At 40.1% G+C, this 22,329-nt stretch overlaps 1 protein-coding gene across 2 annotated transcripts in view; it reads right to left on the reverse strand.

Annotated features, from left to right (window-relative positions):
- The window catches only part of LOC136866278 (oxysterol-binding protein-related protein 6), a 398,272-nt gene that overhangs the window by 230,962 nt on the left and 144,981 nt on the right, over positions 1 to 22,329 (reverse strand). For both annotated transcript variants that reach the window (XM_067143100.2, XM_068226679.1), the window contains exon 8: positions 19,449 to 19,598. In XM_067143100.2, the coding sequence (XP_066999201.2) occupies positions 19,449 to 19,598 (150 nt within the window). The remainder of the gene's footprint in view (positions 1 to 19,448; positions 19,599 to 22,329) is intronic.

Here is a 22,329-nt window from a genome sequence, read left to right on the forward strand (position 1 = left end):
TTCAAAGATATAACTAAACACCAGGAGGATGACACTGAATTAAAAGCTATTATTGACAGGATAAAATCTGGCGAACATGTTAAGCCTTACGTCCTTAAGAATGGTGTCTTATGTTGTTCTGCTCATGGTCTCAGAGACCCCAAAATTGTCGTCGTAACTAACCTAGATCCGGCTTTCTTCAAATGTTTTCATGAATCCCCAGTGGGGGGTCATCTGAACGTTTTCAAAACTAGAGAGAAAATTCGTAAACACTTCATTTGGAAATCATGGATGGCGAAATCCGTAACCTTGTTAAATCTTGTAAAACTTGTAACATCAGTCAACCTGCCCCTAATACTCGCCTAGGTCTGTTGTCTTCTGAGCAAGCTTCTCGCCCAATGGAGAGATCGTTCATAGACTACATTGGTCCCTTCCTGAGATCATGAACTGGCCATCGTTTCATTCTGGTGTGTGTTGACGCTTTTTCACATTTTACGTAGCAGTTCCCAACTCGTATGGCTAATGCCAACACCACCATCTCGTGCTTGAAACAGATTTTTGCTTCAATTGGACCCTGTCAATTCTTGGTGAGTGATAATGCAAGAGCTTTTACTTATGTCCAGTTCTGTTTTGATCTATCCATTGCTCATGTAACCACTACCCTGTATTACCGGAGGCCAAATAATGCTGCAAGAGTGAATCGTAACCTGCAATCTGCTCTCATCGCTTATCACTCCGCTGACCACTCTAAGTGGGATTCATCACTAAATTGGTTGTCGTTTGCCTTTAACATTGCCGTCTATGAAAGCCACAAGCAAACTCCTGCTTTGTTAATGTTGGCCTTTACTTCAAATTCTCCACTGTCAAATCTGTGGTCAATTAATGATCGTCTGCCTGAGGACGCCAGCCCAGAAAAGATCTGAGCTAATTGGCACCGTGCACGAAAAACCTGAAAGTTTATTACGTTAATGTCCAGAGTAATTACAACCACGGGCGAAGGCTGCACAATCTGTCTGTGGGTGACCAGGTGTTTATTAAGACGGACCCCGTCAGTACTGCTGCGGACCATGTTATCAGTAAGTTGGCCCCCAGATTTTGAGGTCCCTGCACCATCTTAAAGTTCCTTACCCCGGTGTCATTATTGGTGAGCGATTCCGAGAGGAAAAGGTTCAGCAGAGTCCACCTCTCTTAGATAAAGGTACCTTAAATTGTATAGGGAGGGGTAAATTCCATTTTTCGTGACAACGAAGATTTTGTTGTAAGGTACTTGTAAGTTTTTATAGTTGTAAGGTATTTGTAAGTTCTTATAGTTGTACGGTATTTGTAAGATTTTAGATGCTGGCCAGCAAGTATTAGTTATATCTATACCCTAATCATAAGGGATTTGAGGAACTTAGTCATAATTTTAACTGTTGTGTGTAAATACTTTAGGTATCCTCAAGCATTTATCTCCCTTAGTGTAATGGGTTTAGTACGATAAGTTAGGTAGGTTTTAGTTTAGGGTCACTGACTGGAATTTATTCCCCTAACATTTCAGGCTCCGGGTAAACTCCTCTAGTTCTATTTGCTCCATTTTCTTTCACCTCACCTTAATCTTCTCTAAAATGTATGGATAGTGCTTGCCCTGGGGCTATTTGCCCCAATGTCCTGGTGTGGGAGGGGATCTCTACATGAAATTCGTTGAGCCATCAGTTGGGTGACTCTATGCTAGTCAGTAAGTTAAAGAAAGAACACTAACCCTCCTTTGAAAACAGTTTTGTCTCCAAGATCTTCTAGTCCGGCAGGGTAACTTTGTCTTGAGTATTCCCCTGTCTGCTGTGTGTTGGTTTATGTTGCAGTGGCTGCAGTGATCGACTTCGTCTGATGGCAACCTAACGTGCCAAGTTGAGAGGCACACTTTATGACTTGGCGCTAGAATACGGCACCGCATCCAGTGGAGAAGTGTCCCGATGGAGGCAGTCTGGGTAGGCTGCGCCTCGCCCCTCTGCCCATGACCAGTTGGTTCGAAAAATGGCTGGACTGTGCTGCAACTTACCTAACGACCTGGTTTGGACTGAACTTGAATGGAGACTGTTGGCAAACGGCCATGTTGGCAGCCACATCATCAGCAATAACCTGTGGTCTAGTTGCATAATTTTGATCCTATGATTTGTGTAAAAACTGATGCAAGATCTACTTTGCTAAGAACGAGACAGTGGACGCCTTCTTACAAGAAAGTGAATGGGCTCTGAATTATTGACATTTGGTGGCAGGAAAGAGTGTACATCATTTTCTGTGGACAGAGTTAAAATGGTCAAAGCATTTTGGAATATTGGGAAATGCATTTTTGCACTGTATCACATTTTGACATTATGTTGTGTTTATATGTAACCCTTAAAATACTGCAATCTACAGAAAGGACTTTTGGTGTAGTGACAGTTTGTTTTTTATTTGGAAGTTCAACTTGAAGAAAAACATGTTGGTCGGTAAGGTGACTGTCGAACTTTCCGAGAACTATAGTTGTGAATACCATTAGGTTATGTTTTACAAATCTGTGCTATGGTGTGCAAGTTTCCAGCTATGATCCCCCCCCCCAGTAATCTTATGGTAATTGTCGAGCATAGCTTGATTTTGAGGGGGAGGAAGGATGAGACGTGTGCAGAATCTCTTTTAAGGAATGTTTACTGTATGATGTGGAATGTTGTTGTAGAATGTTTCATTATTATTCCCTTTACCTACCTAGCCTGTATGGTGTAGAATTATTATTGTGGAATGTTTTGTTTGTATCCCCTTTATCTACTTAAGTAACTACTAGATTGTAAATTATTATTAACATTCCGGAAAGGTTGTGACGCGGACTTTTGGAACAGCTTTGCCTTTTTAACCCTCTACTGCCTACTGTTGCCATTAGGCAACAAATAACTTTTCACCTGTATAAATGGATAAATATTATAGACAGAGGTAGTTTTATGGCACACCTTCAACTGTACAGTCAACTAAACACATATCCCAGTGATGCCTTGTTTACAGTCTGACCAAAAATCCTGTTCTTCCTGCCAACATACTTCACTTATACCAACTACATCTAACTTTAGTCTATCCATCTCCCTTTTCAGATTCTCTAACCTACCACAACGATTCAAACTTATGACATTCCATGCTCCAACTCACGGAATGTCAGTTTCCATCTTCCTGGCGATCCCCCCCCCCCCTCTCGTGTTTACCTCTCCAGAATATTTTACCCGGGAGGAAGCCATCATCAGTACATCATTCATACAGAGAGAGCTGCATGTACTTGGGAGGTGGTTTCGACTGTAGATTCCCGTTGTTTTCAGCCATGTAGCATTATCAACACAGCTAAGCCATGTTGAGTATTATTACAAGGCTATATCAGTCAATCATCTAGACTGCTGCCCTTGCAACTTCCGAAAGGCAGCTACCGCCTTTCGATGAACCATTCGTTAGTCTGGTCTCTCAACAGATACCCATCCGATATGGTTGCACCTGCGGCTCGGCTATCTGCTTCATTGGGACACGCAAGCCTCTCCACCGCGGCAAGGTCACATGGTTCCACCATATATGCTTAAAATACCGGGTGAACAAGGAAGAAAACAAATGCTGATATAGTTTATGAGAACTCCTTGACAACTCGTTGCAGTCAACGTTCATGTGCTTACCAAAGAGACTTAGGGTCGTATTCATGAACGAGACTTTGACTGAGACTTAGAAGACGGTAAGTCGCCATTTCCATTTCATAATTGCTACTTGGAGGTAAGTAAACTTAAATGGCGACTTACTTCCAAGTCGCCGATGTTCCGTACTTAAGCAGACTCTGAGATCAGAAAAGTAATAAAATGGCAGATATTGCTGATGCAGTTAATTTTGTAGACCAAGTTGAAGAGATCCAGGAAATTATTCAGTACGTTGAGCCTAATCCTCGGCGTATTATGAGAGATGCACAGAACCCAGTTGAATTTTATACAGAAAATGAGTTCAGAAAACTATATAGATTCGACAAACGTACAGTATTAGATGTACTAACGATGTTTGAAGACAAATTAGAGAAATATAATAATCGAGGATCACCCATACCTCCAATAATACAGTTGCTAATTTCGTTAAGATATTATGCTACAGGTAAGAGTAAAATTGTTGTTACTGTAGTGCAAAGTTTTTGCACTTTCTACTCATTGTGTTATCTAGTTAGGTTAAGGGATGATCAATACAGATTAATGCATTCTAATGGTAATTATAATAGCCTTTCACACGTCCATGGTTTTCAGGTAACTTCCAAATTGACTCCGCTGATTTACAAGGAGTAAGCCCTCAGTGTGTGGAATAATCAGAAGAATATCGATCCTGACTGCCCGAAAGAGACCACAGTTTGTTTCGTTGCCAAATGAAGCTGAATGTCGAAATAATGCGCGTCGTATGTATGAAAGATCCCGATTCCCTGGAGTGGTTGGAGCTATTGATTGCACCCATGTACCAATAATAAGTCCAGGTGGCAACCATGCTGAGGTTTTCCGTAATAGGAAAGGAATTTTTAGTTTCAATTGTCAGGGCATAATCAACCACGAGATGAAGTTTATTGATTTCGTGACGGATTGGCCGGGTTCTACACATGACAGAATTTTCAACAACAGCAGGATTTGTTTACAATTTGAAACGGGACAGCGACGTGGATTACTCGTTGGAGATAGCGGTTGCGCTTGCAGGCCATTCTTGATGACACCCCTTATTAATCCTCAAACACCAGCTGAAGAAGCATACAATGCCTCTCACATTCTTGCTAGAAACGTAGTAGAGAGAACATTCGGAAGCTGGAAGAAAAAATTTCAGTGTTTATCAAGAAAGTTTACATTGAAATTAAACAACATACCTCCCGTCATTGTGGCTACCGTTGTACTTGATAACATTGCTACAGATCGTGGTCTCCTGGAAGAACATGACAGAAGGGAATGACGGTGGTGAACATCACGACCGACCTACACCCCAAATGTTGGGAGCTGTAGCCAGAAGACGCATCATAGAACGATATTTTAACTAAAAGTGTTCTGTGGCATCTAAAATAACAACATTACCCTTTCATAAATGCATTACCACAATTATGTAATATCATTTGCTTCATAAAATTGCTTTATTAATGCCCTAAATTCTATTTTATAATAATTGTGCCCATTTATATAATAATAATGGTGTGTTCATTAATGTTAGTCATTTCAGGTTAGGTTAATATATATATATACACACACACACACACACATTATTAGTTGGTTTTTTTTTTTTTGATGGAGTTCATTCATCTGCATAATAGTCAACTTATGCACCTCCTCTTGGTATTTCATCCTCGCTGCATGGAACTCCTGCTCTTCCTGCTGAATCTTGAGTTTGTGAAGCTCTTTCATCTGCTCTATATCAAGTTCTCTCCTGGCTTGCAGATATGACACTGCCTCAGTTCGCGGTCTATTCACACATTTGGACATACCTCTATTCTTTTTTCTGTGGCTTCCTTTTTGGCTGATGATTCTGCCAGTAATGTAGGCCACTCTCAGCTCCGGATGTTTCCAGTACTCCAGTGCATCATACAACACCTCCTCTTCTGTCTCCTCTTCACCCATGAATCCATCAATGTCAAACTCACTCGGAATCCTCAGATTAAGGTGAGATACTACACTTTCCACCATTGCCAGAAAACTGTCATCCTTGTCACCTTTTGCACCAGGGCCTCCACCAGTTGCAATACTTCCCTTTCTTTGCTCCATTTTGCGTTGCCTAGATCTTAATTTAATATTGTTCCAACACTTTTTTAACTGCTCTCCACTTCTCTTGCTTGTGTTAGCTACACTACAAAATTTTACACTAATATCCTCCCACGCTTTTAATTTTTCCCTCATATTAACACTGTCTGTCTTTTTGTTTTCGACTATATCTTTCTTCTCTTTCAATAGTTCTAATAACACTTCCCTTTCGTAGTTGTTGAAGGCTGGCAATTTTTTCTTTCCATCCATCGTCGAGAATAAAAAATTTAACTGTATTGATTTTAGAGTCCAATGCAATCTATAACGCAAGAAACAGCTGACTTTCTTCTTCTTCTACTGCTTTATTAAGAAAACACCTTCAGTGATGCAAGACGATTCACTGCTCTTCCATTGTATTCATTGCCAACTTCATATCTAATTCTTCACATCGTAACTTACCAAAGTCTACTTACGCCTGTGTCTGCGTCTGTGAAACAGACTTAGACGAAACTCAACTAAGTGAACTTACGTAAGTCAAAGTCTCGTTCATGAATACGACCCTTAATGAAAGAGAATGCAAAGCACTGTATAATCAGCCTGATGAGCACTGTGCTGAAAATATTCCAATGGATAATTCACCAATATAACTACAAGAAAAGTCTAGAGCATATTGGCAATACACAGTTCGGATTCTGTAAAGGCCTTGTAACTTGAGATGCCCTGTTTGGCATTCAGGTTCTCGTTCAGAGATGCAGAGATGTCAGTTACTGGTATTCACGTGCCTCACTGACTTCGAGAAGGTGTTCGACAGAGTTCAGCATGAGAAAATTTTAACCATACCAAAGGAGAGCGGTACAGATGATAAAGATAGCCACATAATTCACTTATATCGGAAACAGAAGGCCCATATTCGAGTGGGACATCGACTGACAAATGGTCACAATCAAATGGGGTGTGACAAAGACCTGCTTCAGGAAGGCCCTGCATGATACACCGTATTTACTCGTGTATAAGACCCCTTTTCTCCCATTTTTACAGCTAAAAAGTAAGAGGAGGGAGTCCAATATGCGATAACCCCTCAAATATTGTGTGCAGTGAACACATTACTTCCAGGCTATAAAGAAAAATTGTACAAACTTATGAAGGTATTCTGAGTTATACTGACTATTTTCATTGGAAGGCAGTATTTCTAAATTTAAAAAGACAATAAATGGTTAACACATGACTTTTAGGCCTACATATAAAGTATATATAGTCAGTTTTAGTTACTCATATCATGTCATTCGTTTCATCTCATTAACTCCTCAGGTGAGGATGACGCCAGGAAGGGCGTCCAGTCATTAAAAAAATAGCTACGAAGATTCGTCTCATTTCATACTCGACCCCATAGAGAAAAGGGATAAGGGTATCATATTATGCAATATTAATACTTAAGATCTTAATGGCCAATCATTCGTCTCTGTCAGTTGAGCAGTAGGCCTACCACACAGAAAACATGATCACACACTTGAATTATCATCGTCTTGTGCCGCCAACTTCTTTGCTACTGGCATGTTGTCATTCCAAATGACGTCGTCTTCACTTCTGTCTCAACAGCCATGCACTGCGATCGAAAGCATTCGAGATCCTGGGTTTTTTTTAACCTTAAAAAAAAAGTTTTGTTCCCAACTATAGAGTCCAAACAGTGAGAATCTAATTGCAAATGGCTTCTAGAGATGGTCTCTGTTATTACCAGTTGGTGTATGTGAAGCAGAAGCCACCCCTTCCGAATAAAGTCGTGCTGTATAAAACATGCCAACCCACCAGCTCATAACTAGCGTATGTTACGAATTGTACTTCCGAATATAATACACAGTGACTGAAAGCATTCTTTGGATAACTGCGGCTGTTGAAAGCCAGACCTTTATTTTTATTTCATGCTTGGTCTCCACATTTGTCACATTAGGATTTACCAAAAACTTCTGTAAATGAGATAAAAGAGACTGCAATGTCTAGGTTAGGTATGCTATCCAGTGCCTGGATAGTGCTAGAAGTTCCACAATGGAAAGAATAAAAATAAATAAGAGGAAAGCTTGTCGCATTTATGGATATCTACAGGTGTAGCAGTATTGCATTTTATTATCATAATATTTAATTTCGTACGTTCATTGGGTGGTGTGAATAAAAATGAGTCTAAGCGAGTGAGTGTGTGCTCGCTGAGTGTCTGGAGCAGCCACTCGGTGTCACTGATCAAGGTCGTGCACGTGCCATGTATATAACACCTTAGACTGTAATAACACTTCGATGACTTCCAGGTAGTTCAATGCTTAACATGGCAGGCGACAGTGTGGAATTCCAGTCCACTTTTATCTCCATTTTAAAGGAACATACAATTATGTTTTCAAAGTCACAGTTACCGGATAAGAAGCACAAGAAAACAAGTGCAATAAATGCAGTTCAGTGTGAACCACTCGCTAAATTTAACTTATTCCGTCCAACAACTGTCTGATTGGTTGAATGGTCAGCATTGAGGCCTTTGGTTCAGAGGGTGCCAGCTGGATCGGGGATTTTAATCGCCTCTGATTAATTCTTCTGGCCCGGTTTGTCCCAACACTTTCCTCTTCATATTCGCACAACACACTACGCTACCAACCATCACAGAAACACGCAATAGTGATTACATCCCTCCATCTAGGGTTGGCGTCAGGAAGAGCATCTGGCCGTAAAACAGGGCCAAATCCACATGTGCGACATAATTCGTACCCAGGACCCCACGGAGGTGGGAAAAGTGGTAGAAGGAGAAGAAGAATTTCTGTCCAACAACTGTTGCTAAAAAATTACAAAACATGAAAACAAGACTGAAATATAAAGTAGAATTAAGGCGTATGGGAAACAAACGCATATCGTTAAAATAATGGGAGAAGCGGCTAATGAATCTGATGCAGGGGGAGAATAACCCAACCATCGGCCGTCTGAAAGGTAGGAAATCATAGCCTGAATATTACGACATTAATAAACTGAGGAAAATGGTAGGCCCATAACGTAACTGACAAACATTGATTATGTTGAAAATTATATATTGACAATTGAATGAAATTTTTAAGGAGCCAGATCTGCAGGACCGGACGAGTTGGCCGTGCGGTTAAGGGCACGCAGCCGTGAGCTTGCATCCGGGAGATAGTGGGTTCGATTCCCACTATCAGCAGCCTTGAAGATGGTTTTCCGTGGTTTCCCATTTTTACACTAGGCCTCTAAGGCCGGTCCCGTGGTGTAGGGGTAGCGTGCCTGCCTCTTACCCGGAGGCCCCGGGTTCGATTCCCGGCCAGGTCAGGGATTTTACCTGGACCTGAGGGCTGGTTTGAGGTCAACTCAGCCTACGTGATTAGAATTGAGGAGCTATCTGACGGCGAGATAGCGGCCCCGGTCTAGAAAGCCAAGAATAACGGCCAAGAGGATTCGTCGTGCTGACCACACGACACCTCGTAATCTGCAGGCCTTCGGGCTGAACAGCGGTTGCTTGGTAGGCCAAGGCCCTTCAAGGGCTGTAGTGCGCCGGCAGCTCCCTTCCTATTCCTACGCCATTCCTATCCCATCCTCGCCATAAGACCTATCTGTGTCGGCGTGACGTTAGCAAGTTGTAAGATCTGCAGAAGTTGTCATCCCTTCGACTTCCTATAGAGGCATCATAACTCTGCAAACATCGGAGTTCCTCCAAATTCGGGAGTCATAGACAGAAATGAAATGGCGTATGGCTTTTAGTGCCAGGAGATCCCAGGACACATTCGGCTCGCCAGGTGCAGGTCTTTTGATTTGACTCCCGTAGGCGACCTGCGCGTCGTGATGAGGATGAAATGATGATGAAGATAACACATACACCCATCCCTCGTACCAGGGAAATTAACCAATGATGATTAAAATTCCCACCCCTGCTGGGAATCGAACTCACGACCCCTGTGATCAAGGGCCAGCACACTAACCATTTAGCTATACAGCCGGACGTCATAGACTGAGTCTGGCACCGAGCTCGATAGCTGCAGTCGCTTAAGTGCGGCCGGTATCCAGTATTCGGGAGATAGTAGGTTCGAACCCCACTGTCGGCAGCCCTGAAAATGGTTTTCCGTGGTTTCCCATTTTCACACCAGGCAAATGCTGGGGCTGTACCTTAATTAAGGCCACGGCTGCTTCCCTCCCACTCCAAGCCCTTCCCGGTCCCATGGTCGCCATAAGACCTATCTGTATCGGTGCGACGTAAAGCAACTAGCAGACAGAGTCTGGCCGTGATACATCTACAATGGTTGAATTCTTCGTTTCCATTGCAAGTGGCCTGTACATTAATGCTAGGGACGCCTTTTCTGTAAATGTAGTCATTCCCATGAACATGTGGCTTCTGAATTTGTAATTGAGTACAGTCTACAGTTCCGACAGCATAAGGGAAGCTCAAACGTTCTTGCCATTTAGCCCGTGCTTCCTGCATATAAGGCCGGCCCCATGGTGAAGGGGTAGCTTACCTGCCTCTTACCCGGAGGCTCTGGGTTCAATTCCCGGCCAGGACAGGGTTTTTACCTGGACCTGAGGGCTGGTTCGAGGTCCACTCAGCCTACGTGATTAGAATTGAGGAGCTATCTGACGGCGAGATAGCGGCTCCGGTCTGGAGAGCCAAGAATAATGGCCGAGAGGATTCGTCGTGCTGACCACACAACACCTCGTCAACTGCAGGCCTTCGGCTGAACAGCGGTCGCTTGGTAGGCCAAGGCCCTTCAAGGGCTGTAGTGACATGGGGTTTGGTTTGGTTTGGTTTGGTTTCCTGCATCTAAGCAACATTTGTTGGAATTTTATCTAATAATCTGCTTTCATTTCTGTTCATGTCAAAACCTACGAAAATGTTTTTTTTACACAGTTCTCTGAGATGTCTTCACCAACTCCACTCTGAAACCCAGGGTCACCAACATAACACAAGAAGATTTACATTTTTTCTTCATTTGTTAGTGCACCACCTTTTGTTTCTTTGGAGTGCCCAAGGAAATGCTCCGCTAACCATTCAGCATGCTCCTTGAAAATCCACAGCCTGTTTCCAGTCATCTAACCGGGTCAGGAATGGAATGAATGAAGCGGTAAGGATAGGAATTGTGCCGGCTGCCAAAGCCTGTCGCACTCTTCTGGGGCAATGATTAATCACTGACAGATGAAATGTAATGATATTGGAGAGTGTTGCTGGAATGAAAGATGACATGAAAAACTGGAGTACCTGGAGAAAAACCTGTCCCGCCTCCGCTTTCTCCAGCACAAATCCCACATGGAGTCGCCGAGATTTGAACCACGGAACCCAAAGGTGAAAGGCCGGCGCACTGCCGTCTGAGCCACAGAGGCTCTTCAGCATGCTCCTTACTGGACCTTTATAACACTCTGTAATCAAGTTGAGATGATTCTCTGCGAAGTTTATATAATTTTCTTTTCCGATTAACCACCACCATCACCTCTGCCATGCTATTGAACTTGACACTATCATTTGGAGTCACCTACTGAGTTAGCTCAAGGAAACATGAGCAGGCACTTACCGGAAAGAGTGCCTGCTTTATCTTTTTTCACCAGAAATCTGGAGTGCCTACTCTGCTACTCGAGCGACTGGAGTGTGTGCTCAAGGTCACAGTTCTGCTGTGAGTGATTGCTTCCAACAGGCGGTTATTCACCTCACTGCGAGTGCCTGCTCTAAATTCGCGAGTATAGAGTGTGTGCTCATGCACTGCTATTCACTTTGTTTTGAGGGGTCACCTGACAGTTTAATGCATGGCTACACATACAGATGGAGTATAACTCCGATTTGACATACCCTGAGTAGCTAAGGTCTCAAGGTATGCTGTACAACCATTGGAACCCTATCTACCAAATTAACGTTCACATACCAGGAGTTACAAAACATGTTCCCTTAATTTTTTTTGAACTGTGTATTTTTAAAAGAATTATCTTATAATCAGAACTAGTTTCTGCCCTTATCATTGGGCCATCTTCAGCTGTATAGATAAACTTACAGGTAATCAAAATAATTCAAATTCAAACGTAAGTTTCGACATGTTGTCCGTGAGAACTTCGTAAATATTTGTAGTGAGTCTAAAAATTCTTACCAGTACTGATCTATGTTAAAATACGTATGGGTTGAACCCTAGTCTATTTGACTTTATTTATGAAGTTATTTATATATAACAAATTACCATCTATTGTTTCACTGTAGTTCATGTTGAACCCTGTAGAAATATAATTGAATTATTAAAAATATACTGTCCACTCTAATATACATTGAATATACCAGAAGTACATCTGAGCTTCTGATAATTACAAAAAGTTGAAATACTGTCCATTTAACTTGTTTATAAAACTGTTAACAAACAACTTGAATAGTCACTCAGATGATTAAAACACATCCTTGACTGTAACTTATTTGTCATTTGTAGTCCTAGTTTCATATATGTACTCAGTAGTGAAGACGCTTGAAGCTGTATCGATAAAGTTGACTGGTTAAAAGTGTGAGAGAATATCCTTCTCAGTTTCAACTGCCAATGTAAATAGTCAATGTTAACTGAATGAAAGACTCCTGTGATTGAAATTTCATAAATAAGTCAAGTCTGCGAAACGTAAAGAATTTCACCTTATACGATATCAAACCTTTTTGACGTGTGCTAAATTTATTTAATGAGATTACCTATAAGTTTGTTTATACATCTGAAGATGGCTCAATAATAAGGGCCAAAATAGTTCTGATTAAGAGATAATTCTTTTTAAAATATTATTGTGCTGATAAGGAGGAACAATCCTTTCAATTTCCATTGTCATTTAAAAATGTTCAGTACGAGCCAGATACCGTATTTACTCGCGTATTTCCCTGTATTGCATATTTTCCCTGCTTTGTTTCTTCAGGGCTGACAACCAAATCTAATTTTTTTCCTTGCAAAATTTTTCCACCCTCTGTTTAGCTCAACTACCCTAACGTACCTGTCAATGTTCAGAAATAAAAGAATAGGAAGATTTTTTAAATGATAGATTTCATGTATATTTTACTATAGCATGGGCAAAAGAGATAAGGCATGTACAGTAGAACCCTGTTTGAATGTGCCCGCTTTTAAGGAATTCCCGCTTTTAACAAAGATTTTGGTAAGGCCCAGCCAAATCGCCATAAGCACAATTTTAATTAAATTCCCTTCTAACGAACCCGTACATAAGGAAAGGTCCAATTTTAAGGAATATATTTCACATAAATTATGATTGCACATCCCGTTGTAACAAAAATTTGCAGTAAGATACTTCTTCTTCTTCTATACTTTGTCTTTTTGCATCGTCACAAAGGTCTCCAACATCCATCTGTGGTGCTGAGGTTAGGATATCATCATCACAAGTAACAAATTCTTCTAATGTTGTGGCACTCGAATCCTTGAAATGTTAATTAACTTCCGTTTTCATGTAATCTCAGTCCGAAGTTAACGTTTTAAATTAAAGCACTCCTTCAGCGATGTGCGGAACCATGATAAATTGGTACAGCCTTTGGAAATCACTGTTATCAGCAAGCAGCAGTCACTGTCATGCTAGATGTCGTTGGTTAGTCATGTCCACTCAACTGTAGGCAGTACCGGAATGACTGCTGTATGGGAGTGTACTGGAAAAAGAATACGTTACCTCGACTTCTTGAAGGATATGATGCTAACGATATTTTTAACGACGATGAAACAGGAGTGTGTTACAATTTGCTCCCGTCCAAGACATATGCTGTTCGTGGAGAGTTCTTTGATACAATCCTCCAATTTTCCCTAACGTCCAAAGGCTGTGCCAATTTATCATGGTTCCACACATGAGAATAAGCATATTAACCTTCACTCTCGAAGAATTTGTTATTTGCGATGATGATATCCTAACCTCAGCACCACAGATGGATGTTGGAGACCTTTGTGACGATGCAAAAAAGACAAAGTATCGCAGAAGAAGAAGAAGAAGAAGAAGAAGAAGAAGAAGAAGAAGAAGAAGAAGAAGACCCAACTTTTGGGGCAGCAGTGAGGGACTGGATATTGCCCGCCAGTACTTCTCCTCCTTCAACATTGATGAAGATCTCATCAACATTCTCAACCAAATTGAGAGAAAACTTCTTTCCGTGAGATATCTGGGCAAGAGGAAACAAATTACTGTACTGGACTATTTCGGAAAGTGAAGGTTAATATGCTTATTCTCATGGTTCTCATGCTCTATTTTTTACAAATCTCTTTAAAATCACGTTAGGTCTCTGTTCCTTCAATTTAAAACTGCTAGTCAGTAATACCTATTTCTCTTTTCCTTGCTGCAGGCTGTGCACCCAATGGTCCATTAAGGAATTCGTTACGTCTGCTGTTTTCTAAATATTTTCTGTTATTCCTGTGTTAATTTGAGTTTTAATTATTAATATGTTCATTTATTATTTCTTGACATTACATTAGTTAAAGACATAAATGTATTATTATTTCTTGTGATATATAGCCTACGGTATTTTCTTTGAACCCATTTTTAAGGAAGAAATTTCAAATTCTCCTGAGATTCATTAAAAAGGGGTACTACTGTATATCTCCATTGCTTGGGTATGAATTAAGATCAAATTCACTAAAAATTAAACACTTCTGTATAACTCATCACTTTCTTTAATTTTTCAAATTTTCCTGGCTAGGAAATGGTTTTCCATCACCTTGGATTCTTTCTCGAAACATGATATGATATACTGGCAGCTTATGGTACTACGTATATCACTGCTACCATCAGTGTATATTGTGAAAGGTTCATTCCTTAAAATTTGAATAATTTTAAAACCTGCATCATATCTGGGAACATTTTTCTAAACAATTGTCCCTTGTGTGATCGGAGCATGATTACAAGAGTTTACATTCTATGATGAACGCTATGAACAAACATTCTGCTCGTATGGCAGGATTGTTTCTTTCTCACCAACTAAAGAGTACTTAACTTTTTGTTCTTCCCTAAACAACAGCACTTTGTTAGTTTTTGCATGATACTTTGAATTACAATGTCAGTCTTTCCTCCACGAGAAATATTTACATCACAACGCCAGGCAGAACCAAAAGCAAAATAGTATCCTCTACTAGACTGTAATATGAACAGAAGTTCAGTTTTATAGGTACCTTTTAACACTTGGAGATAACGCTTCTTTAGTTTCTCGCAGTGGCGTGATAAGAGAAACTTAGAAGACTTAACATGAAACTGCCACTGATATATTTAGATCGGGTTTTTGTTCTTGTTGGCAGGTCACTGACAGTGCGGTAAAATGAGTGCACTGTTAAAGCCAAAAGCAGGCTTCTCTCTTGTGTGAGCAGTGCAGAAGCACAGTTCAGAGTGGAAAGTATTACACACAACCTACCGAGCATTATTTCAAGTTTTCTTAAGTACCTTTTTGTATGTACACATTGTTTTACATCATTAAATACGTGTTATTTATTAACATGTCTTGTTTACAAGTCACTGTTTCTCATATTTTTCTTTAAAATGTCCCTAGAATTTTTGCTCAAACTGGGAAAACATCACGTAATTTCATCTCCTCTCATTTCCATGACTCAAAATTATGGGAAAAAGTGGGACAAATATGTGAGAAAATATGTCATTTTTCCCTTCTTTTACTAGAATTTGATAATGTTCCAGAAATTCAACAGAAGGACTGGAAGTTACACTCAAGAATCGTGTGTTTGCTAATTTCAACATTTTTTTGTAAATAAATCAAACCTGCTCCATCCAAAAGATCACAGAGTTACATTTACTGTATATGCGACTGGTTGGTGGCATCGTGTTAGGAGTGAGACAATGTAGAAAGTGCTACATGATGAATGCAACAAGTTTCAAGTACGAATATTGTACACTGGAACCGCATTTCCCCATTTTTGGAGGGACCTAGGAAAGAGTATACTACTTCTTCGTCCTTCTAGTACTGTATCCATCATCGGACGTTGGTGATCATTTTGGCTATCTTATTTTTTGCTGGTGGCTATGCGGAATAGCAAAATAGTTTATTGTTGCAGGTTCTCCAGACAAGACATGTGGGAGGCTTATAAATACTGCCCTGGCCTTCTCAATGCAGTACTTTATTTCTTGTGAATGGTCCCAGTGCTCTTTGACAACGCTGCCTAGGTACATGATATTCTCGACCCTCTGTACCGGAACTCCGTTGACCCACAGAACGCGATCTATGACAGGGCCAAGTTTGGGTCAGAAGGCCAGCGCCTCAACTGAGCCACTCAGCCTGGCCCCATTTGATTTGATGTCACTATCTACCTTATTTAGTCATGTACTGTATTAGATTCGCCCCCTCCCGGCTTTGAGACAAAAAAAAAAAAAAAAAAAAAAAATATGGAAAAAATAAATCTTGCATACAAGACACTCCCCACCAACTTAATTCTTCAGAGAACAACGATTGCGCTTTGGAGCAGGTACAAGCCTTACTGCAGCTCCGATGACATCACACAAATTTGTGAATAGTTTTGTCCATACGACCCTTTCATGAAAACGTGTCAAAGTCATGTGCTACATGTGTGTTTTATAGTTAAGAAAAGTCCACCTCCGTAGTGTAGGCCTACTGCAGCTCTGATGACGTACAGATAAAGCTTTTAAAGTTTTAGAGTCCACCTTATGCAGTACTGTACAGTTTGTTGTGTAGATGTAATTACAAAATGTTCATTCAGAACTAGTTTCAATGCTATACTGAGTCATCATCAGCTGAACAGAGGCATTAAAAAATGCATTGGCATTGACAATATTGTTCGGTGCTTACAAATTAATTATAATTATGAGCCACGCTTTTTCGCCAACTGTCAGCATAGCCAGTGTTCGCGGATTCTGCTTCTCCACCCACTTCCTGTAATGTGATAGTGTGGCGTTCCTTAAAATGCTGAATACAAATTAATTACTATTTTACTCGAACTTAGCAAGTATGAAACACATTATCGACACACCGAAGTGAGTGCAAGTGTGGAAAGCACCCCTGCACATTCTGGAAGACGCATTCTGTCGTGACACAGAGAAATTTTGAATTTTAATTACTATGTAAAATACTATTTAAAAAAAATGTAAACAGTTTTAAATTAAAAGCTTAATTGTTTTCCATTTAAATACGAATTTCTTCCATCTACAGTTACACAAAGCGTAACTGTACACCCAACATCAAAAACGAGGTGAGCAGGAACGTGCTGCCAACCTTGACGCAAATAAAACCCGCACCCCATTTTTTTAAAAATAAGTGGGGATTATTCGCGTAAATATGTTATTACGCATAGCACAAAAAACCAAACTATTGACTGGAACCTGTACGTTTTTAAAAAATGCAATAAGAAAATCAAATAGAACTTTTGATTTTTCAGAAATCTTATTTAAGTTAAGGTTTGGATAGAAGTATTGATCTAAGTGTATATACCAACTTTCTGTAACATCAAGCAAACTTCCCTTACCTAAAATCTCCAGGATCTCATTATCTTGCTCTGCAGTTGTGATTTTATGTTTTAGTTCATGTATGTGCTGGTCTTCAGCGGAAAACTTATACTTTACGGCATTAACATGTTCTGTATATCTGATTTTGAAGTTGCGTATTTTTTGACCACAAACAGGTAAATAATTTTATGTCTGGCCTGCACACTGCAAGCATAGATGAGTCATGTTATATGCCTGTATTTTGTAGTTAAAAACGTTCACCAGGATAATGGTTAGCACAATTTTTTGCCGTTCTTGGGGGGGCCTGAGTTTGATTCCTGGTACCATATTGCCAGAATGGCAGGAAGGTTGATATGCGGTAGAAACGGTACATGCAGCTCCCCTTCATTTGGGGCATTCTTCAAACGAGCTGCACCAGCTTAAGATGAGGAAACGAGTTTACTTTAGTTCAGAAATATTCATTGTTATTGCTATTAATATAGCAGGTGAGATCATTAACAAAGTGATTGTTTAATATCTCGTAACTCGGGTAATATAGGTAATTTTTGGAGAGAACTAGGTTTAAAACGTGATAAAAACAATCCATTAACAATGATTATTTTACTCGCCAACAAATAATAATAATAACAATAATAATAACAATAACAATAACAATAACAATAATAATAATAATAATAATAATAATAATAATAATAATAATAATAATAATAATAATAATAATAAACTCTCACGATTTTTGGAGATGCCAAACAAAACATACTATGTGTTAATAAAAAAAATGGAGACAATGGGTGGTGTGAATAAAAATGAGCACGCACTCTACACTCACGTTGTTGTTGTGAGGTACACAGACTACTGTAGTCATCTGAGCATGTTGTACGTTAACCAGCACATCCCATGAGACATCTTAATGAAGTTCAAGTTGCAAGGGCCATCACTTTGATCCAGGAAGGATGGACTTTTCATCGTGTTGCTGTGGATCTCAATGTCTCTCCGTCAGTTATTCAACACTTGTGGAATCGCTACAGTAAGACAGGCCAGTTCACAAGGAGAGTGGGACACGATCATGGACGCTTGACAACCCGACAGGATAACCCGATATCTGACCATCTGTGTAATGCGGTGTCGTTCAGCAACTGCCAGAGAACTGCAACAAGACCTCAGGAGGGTCACTGGAGTCACAGTGTTTGACCAGATAGTAAGGAACATGTTAAATGTCCTTACGACCCAGACGTCCTGTTTGAGTGCCCCGTTTAACGCAGCAACATCGCGCAGCTCGCCTTCTGTTCGCCCGTACCCATGTCAACTGGCAACTTCGTAAATGGAGACCTGTGTTGTTCACAGACAAGTCCAGATTTCCCGACACAGCGTGATGGACGTCAATGTGTATGGAGAAGCCGTGGTGAGCAGTACACACCAAATTTTGTCCAGGAAGGTGACTGATTTGGACAAGGTTCTGTGATGTGGAGTGGCATCAGTATTGATGGCCTTACGGATCTTGTCGTTGCCCGTCATAGTCTTACCGCTGCAGGGTATATCAAGCAGATACTGCTACAACATGTGTTGGTTGCTTCATACGGTGTTGGCCCTGAATTGGTACTCATGCACGACAATGCCAGGACTCATGTAGTGCGCATCACCAGAGCTTTCTTGCAAGAACTGGATATTCAAGAGATGGAATGGCCAGCAGTGAGTCCCGACCTTAATCCCATCAAGCATGTGTGGGATAAGGTTGACAAAAGTGTTCGTGGGCGTCCTGTTCCACCACAGACTCTCCAAGACCTCAAACAGGCTCTCATTGAAGAATGGGACCTGATACCACAACGTGACCTCCGTCGATTTATACGGAGCATGCCACTCAGGTGCCAAGCTGTGATAAATGCTCATGGAGGACATACACCATATTGAAGATCTCCAATTGTGATCAAAATCACCCTGGAGGACTGTTATCACTTTGATTTCACCCCTATTTGGACATTTCCGTTTGTGTTCCGAAAAGCGAATGTGAATCCATCCATGTTCTTTTGTACACTTCAACGGTAAAGAATAAAGGTTTAGTTGGTAATATACCTGGGTCTGAGGTATTGTTTTGTGGAGCATGGGATACGTTCAAAAACATGCTCCTCTAATTTTTTTGAACTGTGTATTATTGTGTTGAACAATCCTTCCAATTTCCATTGTCATTGTAAATCATCAACAAGGATATGGAACTAATAAACAACGTCAGAACTTTGTTGGATGTTCATATGTTACTGAGAAATCTCTTTTTTTTACCCCTCCCTTCCTATGAAATACTAAAACAAACAAGACCACAGGAAATTTCAACCAAAAACTTACAGAAATAGGTGATGCAGACTCCATGTCAGTAGTCTTACTAGGACTAGAGCCTGTCAAGTCCACAGAGCTACCCTTGGAACTCTTCTTCTTGCGCAGTCCAAATTTCTTACGATCCTTCTTTACATTTGGAGAAAAGCCTTCAGCTGAAGCCTAGACAGATGGAAACAACATTTAAAAAACATACCAAACTTTCAAAACAAATTCAATGATACAAATCAAAACCCTAAAGAGAAATCTGTGAAAACAACGAAAATTTAAGTATCAAAATAAAGGTGAAACGCAATACAAAGACCTTTTTTTTTTTTAGCACGACCGTTAGCCAGCATCTTTTCAAACCTTGCCTGTTCATAATTTTCACATGCATACCAAATTCTGGCATCCCCAGCACACAACAGATAGCTTTTGGAGCCATGTTGGCAGTGAATGAGCTTTGAATTGTGGGAATGAAATGCTCAAACCATCAAGTGGCCCATCACATACAAAACATGGTTCTTTATCCAGTTCCTGATATTAAGAAATGTGGAAAAGCTGAAGGCATACAGAATCTGATTCATTACCAGATCCATGGAGTACAGAAACCAACACTGTGCTGAGAGTGATTACAAAGTTTTGTAAGTGGGATAAGTTATTCAAGAAAGATCGAGAAACTGTGCATGAAGACCAACACTCAGGCTGTCTGGTTGTAATTAAAATGAAGAGCGTCAAATAGATATCAACATTCAAGAAAATTGTTCACAATTTCCTCACTGACATTGCAATTTCCACAAGTTTCAAGGTTCATTCTCAACTTGAGAACTACACTTCAAGAAGTTGTGCTCTCAAAGGGTTTCAAAGATACGTTCCAAGGAACATGTACCAGAACTTTTGATCCAATACCAGCAGGAAGGTAACGAATTATTGGAATACATCTTAACAAAGGATAAGACACGAGATGTGACTCTTAATACGAGGAGCAATCAATGGAAAGGCAACACACATCACTGTTCATAAAGTGGTAGATTCCACCAAATATTCTCAACTAGTAATATTATGGCAATATGTTTTGGGACAGACTTAGTGTTTTGCTGGTGGACTTCATGTCATAAGGGTCAATAATAAACCCAGCTATGTAAAGTCAGACCCAGATGAAACTTCGCTTTGAAATCAAATAATCCAAAACAAATGCCGCTGTCTGCTCGAGTTTTATTGCTTCACAAACAATGTATTGTTTCACAAAGCTGCTCAAAAGTAAGCTCCCATTGAATATTTTGGCTGAGTGTATCGCAGATATAGGATAGGAATGGTGGGAGAGGGAGTATTCATTATGGTGAAAGAAGAATTTGTAAACTACAAAAAAGTTAAAGATGAGAAACAAGAAATTCTAGGTGGAAGGCTCATTTCTAAAGATAATAGGCAACTTGATGTCTTTGGAGTGTACAGACTGGGAAAGAGTATCGCTGACACGGATTCAGAATTATTTGATAAGATAGTCAGCTATGTGGGAAACGACATGAAAAGGAATGTGATTGAAGCGGGAGATCTGAATTTACCAAATGTCAATTGGGAAGAAAATGCTAATGATAGGAAGCATGACCAACAAATGGCAAATAAGCTAATATGGGAAGGACAGCTGATTCAGAAAGTGATGGAACCAACTAGAGGGAAAAATATCCTAGATGTGGTGCTGATAAAACCAGATGAATTCTATAGGGAAACCGAAGTAATAGATGGCATTAGTGATCATGAAGCTGTTTTTGTTGTAGTTAAAAATAAATGTTAGAAAGGAAGGTCTTAAAAGTAGGACTATTAGGCAGTACCATATGGCTGATAAAGCAGGCATGAGGCAGTTTCTAAAAAGTAACTATGATCAGTGGGAAACGGTATATAAAAATGTAAACAGACTCTGGGATGGGTTTAAAGCAATTGTTGAGGAATGTGAAAACAGGTTTGTGCCTTTAAAGGTGGTAAGGAATGGTAAAGACCCACCTTATTATAATAGAGAAATAAAGGGACCAAGAAGGAGGTGCAGATTGGAAAGAAATAGAGTTAGAAATGGTTGTGGAAGTAAGGAGAAATTGAAGGAACTTTCTAGGAAATTTAATCTAGCAAAGAAGGCAGCTAAGGATAACATGATGGCAAGCATAATTGGCAGTCAGACAAATATTAGTGAAAAATGGAAGGGTATGTATAGGTATTTCAAGGCAGAAATAGGTTCCAAGAAGGACATTCCAGGAATAATTAATGAACAAGGGGAGTATGTATGTGAGGATCTTCAAAAGGCAGAAGTATTCAGTCAGCAGTATGTAAAGATTGTTAGTTACAAGGATAATGTCTAGATAGAGGAGGAGACTAATGCTAAAGAAGTATTAAATTTTACATATGATAACAATGACATTTACAATAAGATACGAAAGTTGAAAGCTAGAAAAGTGGCTGGAATTGATAAGATTTCTGGGGATATACTAAAGACAATGGGTTGGGATATAGTACCATATCTGAAGTACTTATCTGATTATTGTTTGGTTGAAGGAGCTATAAAAGATGAAAGGAGAGTTGCTATAGTAGGCCATGTGTATAAAGGAATGTGTTGCATGAAAGCTTCGGAAAGGCATTCTTTCTGATTATATTAGACATGTTTGCGAAATTAATAACTGGTTCAATAGAAGTCAGTTCGGATTTAGGAAAGGCTATTCCACTGAAGCTCAACTTGTAGGATTCCAGCAAGATATAGCAGATATTTTGGATTCAGGAGGCCAAATGGACTGTATTGCGATTGACCTGTCTAAATCATTTGATAGGGTGGATCATGGAAGACTACTGGCAAAAATGAGTACAATTGGATTAGACAAAAGAGTGACTGAATGGGGTGCTATATTACTCAGAGAATTAGAGTAGGTGAAGC

The sequence above is a fragment of the Anabrus simplex genome, chromosome 3 (genome assembly GCF_040414725.1).
Source record: "Anabrus simplex isolate iqAnaSimp1 chromosome 3, ASM4041472v1, whole genome shotgun sequence".
NCBI classification, from domain to species: domain Eukaryota; kingdom Metazoa; phylum Arthropoda; class Insecta; order Orthoptera; family Tettigoniidae; genus Anabrus; species Anabrus simplex.